The following is a 9,381-nucleotide window of genomic DNA, read 5'->3' on the forward strand; positions in this document are numbered from 1 at the left end:
GGCGGGGCGGGGCGCGGGAAGGCGCGCGCGGGGCGGGGCGGGGCGGGGCGGGGCGGGGCGGAGCAGGCGTCCACAGCTCTAGACACGGTTCTATTTTATTACGGCAAAGGTGAAAAAGCCACCTCGGCCCAACAGGCAACCAGTAAAATTTATCCCAAAAATAACTCGGTACAAAACAGGTCTGCTTCAGAATTAAAAAAAACCTTTACAGGAGTTTAAAACCTATCCCAGAACGTAAAAGTAAAACAAATCCCATCCTCGGTATTAGTAGCCGCAGCCGCAGCCCCCGCCGGGGAGCGTGGAGCCAGATCGGAGTCCTTCCCTGCGCCCGCCGCCCGCCGCTTTAGCTGGTGTCCATCTGGAAGAGAGGAGAGGAGCCGTCACCCCGCGGCGACCCCACGGCACCCAGCCCACCCCGCCCGAGGCGGCCCCGCCCCGGCAAACCGCCCCGACTCCCCGCCGCCGCCGGCCGGGGAGGCGCGGGTTCGAGCCCCGGCCCGTTGGGGCGCTGGCCCAGCAGCCCCGAGGCACGCCGGCTGCGAACTGCCCCACGCGAGGCTCTGCAAAATAACGCTCTTTACGCAGCCCCCCGCGCCGGAGAGGACCCTTCTAGACCACCGTGACGTTCCCACGCCATCTGTTTCCGGAATTCCCTTCACCCCGCTTCTTCCCTACTCTCGCCTCGATTTCACCCCCTTCCCACAACGCCGGCCCCGCTGTCATCGCGTGCACACGCGGCCTCGGTTCTCTATCAAGATTTTAATCCGGCTGCAGCACAGAGACGTCTGAGCTCGTTCCGAGGGCAGCAAACAACGCGCGTGGCTCCCTACGTCAGGACTCGCATCCGCCATCAGCACCACCGAGCTCTCCTCCGTTAGCGTCCCGGGTGGTTATTTCACGTGGGTTTTTTTTACTTTTTGGTTTTCCATTTCTGCAGCCCATTATCTCTGTGGGTTTTGCTGCGCAGCTACTGCTCACCGCAGCCGTTCCAGCTACGGAAGGGCCTGCCCTGCACCGGCCCCAGCGGGCCGGGGAGCTGGAAAAGGGGCTGTTTCTTGGCTATCGGCAACAGTAGCTGACAAAGCCTTCTGGAAAGTAAAGCCGGCCACCGGGCCAAGGCACTGCTCGGCTTTAGAGGGAGGCTGCTTTAGTCCAATGACCTGGAAAACGCCTTCTCTTTCCTGCCGGCTCCGGGCTGCCAATGTTTCCCAGACTGAGATGCCGCGGGGAACCTGCGGACAGCGCCCAAGCAGCACTTACCCTGGCATTGTAAGCATCCAGCTGTGCATCTAGTTCTTCTGCGGAGAGCTGCTGTTTGGAAGTTCTTCCAGCTCCTCTGCCTCTCCCTCTGTTCCCGCCACGAGTACCTCGCCTGTTGCCTCCTCCGCCACCAAATCCTCCTGAACCACCGCGGTTTCTGGTCATGCCACCTCTGTTTACGCTGTGATTTTTAAAAAGCAACGGGTTTAGTGCACTCGGGTTAACCCCAACAGGCACGCAGAAGTTTGCCGAACGGGAGCCGGATCCACGTTTCCTGCACAGAGAGGGGCCAGGCACGTTCCCGCCCCGCGCCGACCGGGCACAGCGACTCCCGCGGCCGTACGGCATCTCACCTCTGTGCTGGTCTCCTCTGTGTGTCGATCTGTGACGTGACCAGCTGAATGTTCATGGGGCGCCCTGGAGGAAGAGCAGCCCGTCAGCCTGCGCGCGGGACACGGGCGCGCAGGCTGCTCCAGCCGGCCAGTCAAACACGCTACGGAGACGGCCATGCAGACTCACCATCCAAGGGGACTCCGTTGTACTGCTTCATCGCTTTCAGAGCGTCTGCCTTCCTTTCGAAATGCACGTCCGCTGTCCCTAGACTGCGGCCAGATCTGTCATAGTGCACAGCTGCCTTCTTCAAGGTCCCAAACTCTGCAAAGAGTTCCTGAGAAAGAGAGGGAGAAGAGCGCACACGTCCGTCAGCGCCGCAAACACCGCGCAGCCAAGAGACGGCGCTGGCAGTTCCCCGGGCACAACCGCTCTCGGCCATCGCAGGCGCTTTTCAAAACATCACTGCCAAATCAGAAGGATTTCAGAAAGCTGCCACAGGTGGCAAAAACAAGCAGGACTTCGTATTCCCCACTTGCAGGGTGCACGTTTACAGCCGGCGAAGCAGACTCAGGGGAAACGGCGGGTCTTTTTGTTGCGGCTGAGTCAATGGGGTGACTGTTTACAAATAATCCAGGCCCTAATCCATTTCACAGAGGAAGAATGATCTGTACGGACACAGGGATTCATGAGACGATCACAGTTTCATTGCGACAGACTCTTTGGGGGTTTTTTTTTCCCTTAAATCTTTACTAGACCCGGTGCAATTTAAAACCACAGCCCGTTAGGGATATACGCCGAAAACTGAGATTAGGAAAGTCCTCTACCGAAGTATGTCATTTGCTGGCGCAAAGGATGGAAACGAAGAGGCGGCAACGGAGCCACCCGTTTTGTTTCACTGGCGCTACGTTTAGGAAGTCAACAAGGACGCCTCACCTCCGCGAGTTTCTGCTATCACCCCGTGCCTCGAAAGCTCAACATCTACGCCAGAGCTGCCAGGCGCCCGAAGGGACAGGCCGCCTTCTGCAGCATCTGCTGCAAAGCCTGCCCGCCACGCAGCTGTCCCCGGGCGTTACTGCCCAAGCATCTGACGGAGCACTATACACCTTCTTCCACCTCCTAAGCACGCAGCGCTTCAGGCAGGGCTGCGGGCCAGCTCCTCCCTTGTACTCGTTCACCGGGGGTGAACGTTACACGGCACTCGACAGAAGCTCTCGGGAACAGAGCGCAACACGGGTGAGGCGGTGCTCAGCCGCCTCTCCAGAGCCAGCTTCTCTTTGCACCCCAGAGAACACGGCTTCCTCCCGAGCAGCGGCGAACGCTCAGGGAGCGAGGCCGGGCAGCTCCTCCGAGAGCAAAGCGCGTTCGGGGTTCCTTCCAGCCACTCGTTCCCGCCGATACACCGCCCGAGCCGCGCCGCGTTAATGATGTGATTAGCGTAGAAACAAAGGAAGCAATCACCACATCTGAGGCAGCGCTAAATTACGGGATGGGCAGGAACAAATAGGTGCAAAGCCATTAAGTCAGCTTTGCTGCTAAATATACCATAGGGGGAGGTTCGTCCACACCTCAAGCCCAAGCCGGCGGCGGAAAAGGCGAATCGCAGCTGCCACACAAAGCGCAGGAGCTGCTTAGACTGAGGTGACTTCACAGAGCCACGATTTACACAGCGGGGCCTGACTGCTACAAACAAGAGCCGTATCCAAACCAAATCTGAACTTACACGAGGAAAAGAGGTGGTTTTAAGCGCATTACCCAGTAACTAGGTGACCTGAAAAAGCTCTCTTCCAATTCCCCAGATGCAGCCAGACCGGCCCGTGGAGTAACTGGAATGAGTTAAGAGGTGAAGAAAGCCTAGAAGCGGTTGGTTGTTTTTTCCTGGCGAGGACCAGAAGCCCATTTAAAAGGAAGCGCTCTGCAGCGTGACCGAGCCGGCCGAGCCCCCAGCGGGGACGCACCCGCTACTTGCAAATGTTTATTTCTGCACAACTCGCTGCCCACTCGTGACCGTGCCCTCGCAGCCGGGGCGGGAGCACCACGCCTCAACCCCCACCCCCACCCCGCGCAGCCACAGGGACAGATCGCACCGTACACCCGACTGAAAGAATCCGGCAGGATCTTACCCAAGGCACGGCTGAAACAAGGGATACAACCACGACAGGTGACTCGGCTGGAAGATTTAACGCACCAGGTACCACAGATGCTGCAGCGTAGGGGAGGGTGCTCTCCCTCCCAAATAAATCTTCCCAGTTACACCGATGGACGCGTCCGTAGGAACAGCTCGACACTCGACAGAACGCGACTTTAACAAAGCTGCGCAAACAGGTCCCATAAAAGCAGAGCACGCAGACGTACGCACGGCGCGGTTACGGAATTTCTGCAGTTACGCAGGCCTTAAGAGTTTGCGCAGTTTACGCTAAATGCTCCGGTCACAGCTGGATGCAGCCAAACAGCAGCGTTTTCCCACACGTGCACTCTGGCAGGGTCACTTGCAGCGCAATCAGCTACCGCTCCGCAGAAGACGGCGGCTTTTCCCAATTGCAGCCCCCTCAAGATCACCGGAACCGCTGCAGGACAGACACTCGCGGCACAAACCCCGTCCCCGACGCAGAGCTAATTCACTCGGGGCTCTTCCACCCCGGCCGCGGAAGGGAACGGGACCCGCGGAGCTCCCGCGGGCTCCCAACGCGCCCGACCCCGATGCTATGAATTAAACCCCCTGCGAACGCCCCCCGCGCACCCAGCGGGGCCGCTCCCGAGCCCCCTACCTGGATGTCCGCATCCGAGACGCCGAAGTCCAGGTTTGAGACCAGCAGCTTCCCGCCGGTCTCCACGCCGGCCCCCGCCCCGAAGCCGCTGTCGAACAGGTCGTGCTGCCACTTCTCGGGGAGCTGCTTCGGCTGCAACGAGACCGGGACCTCGCTGACCGGCCCGGGGCACCGCAGGCCACGGGCCGCCGCCGGCCATGCTGCCGGCCCCCGCCGGGAGCGGACAAAGGGCCGCACAGCGGGCCCGCCCTCCGCCCCGCCGCCCTCCCCCCTCCCCCCCCCCCGCGGCCCCGCCGCCCCATCCCGCCACCGCCGCCGCCGCCGCCGCCCGCCCCGCCGCGCCGAAGGCCCGGTCCGGGCCCCCGCGGCGCCGCCGCCGAGCCCCGCGGGCGGCCGCGCTCCCCGCCCGCCCCCGCCGCGCTCCGTACCCGGCTGTAGGGCGCGGGCCGGTTCCTGCCGCCGCCCCGGGCCATCACCGGCCTGTTCCGCACGGGGCCGCCGCCTCCCGCTCGCCCGGCTCCCACGCCGCCCCGGCCGGGCCCGCCCCCGCGGGTGGCGCCGCCCCGGCCCCGGCCGCCCCGGCCGCCGCCTCGGCCGGCCCCCCGCTGGCTCCGGTTGAGCTTAATGATATCGTCCAGGGACATGTCCATCTTGTCGGCCATGATGGCGGCTCCGCTCCGGGGCCTGCACTTCCGGCCGCGCTGCTCCCACGCCGGAAGCGGAAGAGGCGGTGCCGGCGGCGAAGGCGCGGCGGCCGCGCGCGCTTGTGCGGCGGGGCCGGGCCTGGCGGGGCGGGGCGGGACTTCCGGCGGGGCGGGGCGGGGCGGGGCGGCGCGGCGCGGCGCGGGGCTGCCGGGCGATGCGGGTGCGGGTGCGGAGCTGGCACGGGGTGGCCTCCTGGCTGTGGGTGGCCAACGACGAGAACTGCGGGATCTGCCGGATGGCCTTCAACGGCTGCTGCCCCGACTGTGAGTGCGGCGGGGCCGGGGCCGGGGCCGGGGCCGGGACCGGGACCGGGACGGCCTCGGGGCGGCCTCGGGGCTGCCGGGCCGGGCCTGACGGCCTGTCCGTGCCGCAGGCAAGGTGCCCGGCGACGACTGCCCGCTGGTGTGGGGGCAGTGCTCGCACTGCTTCCACATGCACTGCATCCTCAAGTGGCTGAACTCGCAGCAGGTCCAGCAGCACTGCCCCATGTGCCGCCAGGAGTGGAAGTTCAAGGAGTGACGGTCGGCCTCCGCCGTTACACCCGCCGGCGGCGAAGGGGCCCGGGGCAGCTTCCCGGTTCCCGCCGCCGGCGCGCCCCCCCCCCCCCCCCCCCGCCCCGGGCCGCGCTCTGCTCCGCGCTCCCGGCCGGGCCGCCCTCAATAAACGCGCGGTCTCTCCGGTGGCCGGTGTCTCTTCTGCTCTCGGGATCGGTGCTCGGGGTGGGGGGGGGGGGAGAGGGCAGCGCCGCGGGACCCGCCTGCGGGGGCGGAAGGCGGCTCTGCCGGGCGCGGGAGGGCCGGTGCCGGGACCCGCCCCGAGCCTTACCCGGCCCCGGCGGGCAGGGCCCCTCGGCGACCCGGGGACGGCTGCGGGGCCGCCGGCGAGCGGCTCCTTCCCCGCGGGCTCGGCCGCCCCGGGAGGGCGGGCGAGGCGGGTCCCCCGCCCGGCTATGAAGGCGAAGGCGGCGGCGGCGGCCCCGGATCGCTGCCGTCCCGCCGGCACCGCGCGCGCTGCCCGGGGCTGCTCTGCCTCTGCCGCCCCGCCGAGCCCCGGTACGAGCAGGGGCTGCTCTCCGGCCTCCACCGCTCGCCCCACGCCCGCCGCTTCGACACCGACGGCACCGCCGAGCCCGACCCCGGCGTGCTGCTGCCCGGCTCGGCCCGCGCCACGGTGAGTACCGGGGGCTCGGGGGGCGCTGGGGCTGCTCCCCACGGGACTCTGGGCACGGTTTGTGCGGGGACTGGGCCCTCCCCCCCGCCCCCGTGGTGCCCCACACCGCAGCGAGCAGCAGGAGTGGGGTCCTCTGCCTGCCGGGCGCTGGGGCACGGTGGGGGCACCCCGGCTCCCCCACACCAGTGCCGCGTTGCCTGGGGACCCTGGTCCCTGTTGATGGTCTCCCCTGCAGGTGCTGTGCCTGACGGATGTGGCCCCTGAGCCACGGAGCTGCCGGGTGCTGCCTGGAGCCCCCGGCGCTCTCCAGTGCAAGGTGGACGTGACCGTGTCCTTGGACCCTGTGGAGCGCATGGATGCCTGAGCCAGCACTGGTGGCTCTGGGGTGACAATAAATGTGCTTGGGCTGGCTCCATCGCGTCTGTCCTTGCAGGGGAGGGAGGTGCTGGGGGGTGGGGGGAGCCCACCTGGGTCTGGGGAGCTCGGGGCTGCTCCGCCAGGGAAAGCGGTGCAGAGGAAGCATCTCGCCCACGAGGCTGCTGAGCTTCCCCCCCCTCCCTGCAGTTCCCCTGGCTCCCTGAGCCCTGCAGGGCCTTGTCTGGGGCCGGGGGCTGCCCCAGGCCAGGCCGAACAAAGCTGGGGACAGGCTGTGCCCTGGGCAGGGGGCAGGACATCACGCTCGGGGCTCCAGAGACACTCCGGGCGAGAGGGCAGCGGCAGCCCGGCTGGGAGCGTGGGGGGGGCAGCTGGCAGCAGGACTGGGGCTGGAGCTGAGCGCGGTCCCCAGCCTGTGGCTGCGCAGGGGCTCCTGGGTGCCCGGGGAGACGGGCAGCCTCATCCCCTGCCTCCTCGTGGGCATCGCGGCGCAGGGCTTGGTCGGCCGACTGAGCACCCACCACCTGCCTCCTGCTGCCTGCTTTGACTTGATCTCTGGGCTCCACCAACCCACGGGGACCCACAACAGCACCAGCGTGGCTCTGGCTTCGCAGCCCCACTGCCCCTGGGCCCCTGTGAGCGGCCATGTCCCCCTGGGTGCTGTGGCTGCTCAAACACCTGGCAGAAAAAAAAAAACCACTTGCTGATTATGACCGGCAAATTGCCGCCCTGCTGGCAGCCCCAAGGGCCGGCCTGCACCCGCGGTGGCTGCAGGGCACGGCGTGGGGAGCCTGCGCAGGCAGCACGGTGCCGGGCTGAGCTGCGGGGAGCAGCAGGGACCGATGGGACTTTGCCGGGCGGTGAATGACTGCAGGCAGGGTGCTCCCATCCCCGTGTAGCCCCTGTGCTGCAGGAGACCCAGGCGCAGCCCCTGCCTGGCACCAGGGCACCCAGCTGTGCTCCGGCAGCAGGACATGGGCTCGGTGACAAGAGCAGGGCGGCAGCAGCCCCCTGACACCAGCTGCTCCCCGGCAAGGGCACCCCCCCACCACCACCAGGCATCGGGGGGGGGGGCTGCCGCCTCTCCAGGGGTGAGGCCGGGAGCGCAGCACCTGGTCCGGTCGCAGTCCCCGTCAGGGTCACCAGGGCTCTGCCTCACCCGGCAAGAGGTGCTTGACCCCAGCGGACGCCATGCTCTTTATGAAAGGCGCCCCACACACACACACACAAGTGCCCCTGGCTGCAGCCCAGCCCCGCCACGGTCCTGCCGTGCTGCAACGCACTGCACCACAGCACTCGGGCCTTAGCAAGCCCAGTCAGAGGCCGCTGGTGCCGGGGTCTTCCCAGGAAACCAGGTGGGCACCGGGGCCACCAACTGCAGCGGAGGACATGGCCCAGCGTCCCCACCATGGTGGGCGTCAGCGTAAGCGCCTGCTGGAGCTGCCGTGGGGTGTCAGTGCCTGCCACTAAGCTCAGCCCCGTCTCTGAAATCCTGCGGGCACCACAAGTGCTCCAGCAGCTTGGCACAGCGGCAGCGGCGGTGCTGTGCGGGTGTTCCAGGCACAGTGGGTGCAGCCCTCCTCCCGCCCACAGCGATAACGTGCCGGCCCGGCACCAGTCGTGGTCCCGGTGCTGAGCTTCTGCCCGGAGCCACCACACATGACAAGCGGCTGCAGAGCCCCAGCCCTCCCTGCACAGCAGGACGAACGTGCCGGTGCGCTGGGACCAATGTGCTGTGAGGAGCCGGGTCCGGGCTTTGGCCAGGGTGGTGGCAGGTGACAGTGACCCTCTGGGCATCGGGGTCCGCTCACCCCATCGCCCCTTTCCATGAATGGCTAATGGGGCCCTGGGGGATGAGCCCCAACCCCAGCCCTGCTCTGGGGACCCTGCACCGCGGTGGGGTCTGGGCCGAAGCTGCCAGTTCCCTTCAGCAGGGTCACAGCTGCTCTTACAAGATTTAATTAAGGCATCTGCTATAAGTGTTTCAGCAAATTAGTTCCCGTTAGAGAAATTTCAGGCACTCACTGCAATCTGCATCGCAAGGGGGGGGGGGGTATCCTCAGGATGGGTGCAGGAACCAGAGTCTTGATCTTCTGTGCTTGGGGGGGAGGCGGGAACAAAAAAACAAACCACAGAAAACAAAGAAAGTCACAAACTTGAAATTCATGCCATTTCTTTCCCCCCTATTTTAACTCCGTGCTCATTGTCAGTAAACAGCAGCTTAGAAGAAGGGCCCAGAGGCACTTGGAGAAAAGAACATCATATGCAAAAGTTTTCAGAGTAAACTCTGAAACAGCTCTCGGAGGCCCCAAGGAACAGCAGCTCCACCGTGCTCCAGCTGAGCAAGCGAGGCTGACGTTTCCACGCAAATAAGTTATACCAGCAGGCAAGCACCCGCGCATGGCGAGAGCAGAAATAAAGTACTTTTGTCTTTTTTTTTTTTAACAACCACCATACCTGTTTGGGTCCCAGAGGCAGCTCATTTACATGCAAATGCTCAGCCCGGGGTAGGTGTGTCACCGTGGCTGAATTGTTTGTTTTTAATGACAAATTCTTCTGCGGTCTCCATAGGAGGGAGCCACGCGCTGCAGAGGGGTTATTTGCGCGCTCAGCAGCCGGCAGAGCCCGGGAAGGGGCCGACAGCTCAGAGTCGCGGCTGTTTCAGGGGCAAGGAGCAACTTTGCCAGCTCCAGGCGGCAGAGCTGACGCGCACCGAAGCAGCGGGGTTTCAGCTGGAGGGCGCACAGGGCAGCTGGGGGCTGCGACGCAGGCT

General features: G+C 65.5%; 3 protein-coding genes across 3 annotated transcripts; 2 read left to right on the forward strand and 1 right to left on the reverse strand.

The window, feature by feature from the left end:
• Positions 1–77: 77 nt before the first annotated feature.
• Positions 78–5,042, reverse strand: ALYREF (Aly/REF export factor). Its single transcript, XM_076353933.1, has 6 exons — positions 4,787–5,042; positions 4,359–4,490; positions 1,780–1,927; positions 1,614–1,677; positions 1,261–1,441; positions 78–358 (listed from the first exon to the last, which is right to left on the reverse strand). Exons 1-6 carry the CDS (start codon positions 5,018–5,020, stop codon positions 344–346), a joined length of 774 nt encoding a protein of 257 aa, XP_076210048.1. The 5' UTR covers positions 5,021–5,042; the 3' UTR covers positions 78–343.
• Positions 5,043–5,199: 157 nt separating this feature from the next.
• Positions 5,200–5,745, forward strand: ANAPC11 (anaphase promoting complex subunit 11). The gene is made up of 2 exons (XM_076353944.1): positions 5,200–5,326; positions 5,437–5,745. The coding sequence occupies exons 1-2, from the start codon at positions 5,218–5,220 to the stop codon at positions 5,580–5,582; spliced, it is 255 nt and encodes an 84-aa protein (XP_076210059.1). The 5' UTR covers positions 5,200–5,217; the 3' UTR covers positions 5,583–5,745.
• Positions 5,746–5,987: 242 nt separating this feature from the next.
• Positions 5,988–6,646, forward strand: NPB (neuropeptide B; the record flags this gene model as incomplete). Its single annotated transcript, XM_076354120.1, has 2 exons — positions 5,988–6,233; positions 6,469–6,646. Coding segments are annotated over 2 exons (375 nt in total), but the record flags the coding sequence as incomplete, so codon positions are not given.
• Positions 6,647–9,381: the final 2,735 nt, after the last annotated feature.

The sequence above is a fragment of the Aptenodytes patagonicus genome, chromosome 16, assembly GCF_965638725.1.
Source record: "Aptenodytes patagonicus chromosome 16, bAptPat1.pri.cur, whole genome shotgun sequence".
NCBI lineage: Eukaryota > Metazoa > Chordata > Aves > Sphenisciformes > Spheniscidae > Aptenodytes > Aptenodytes patagonicus.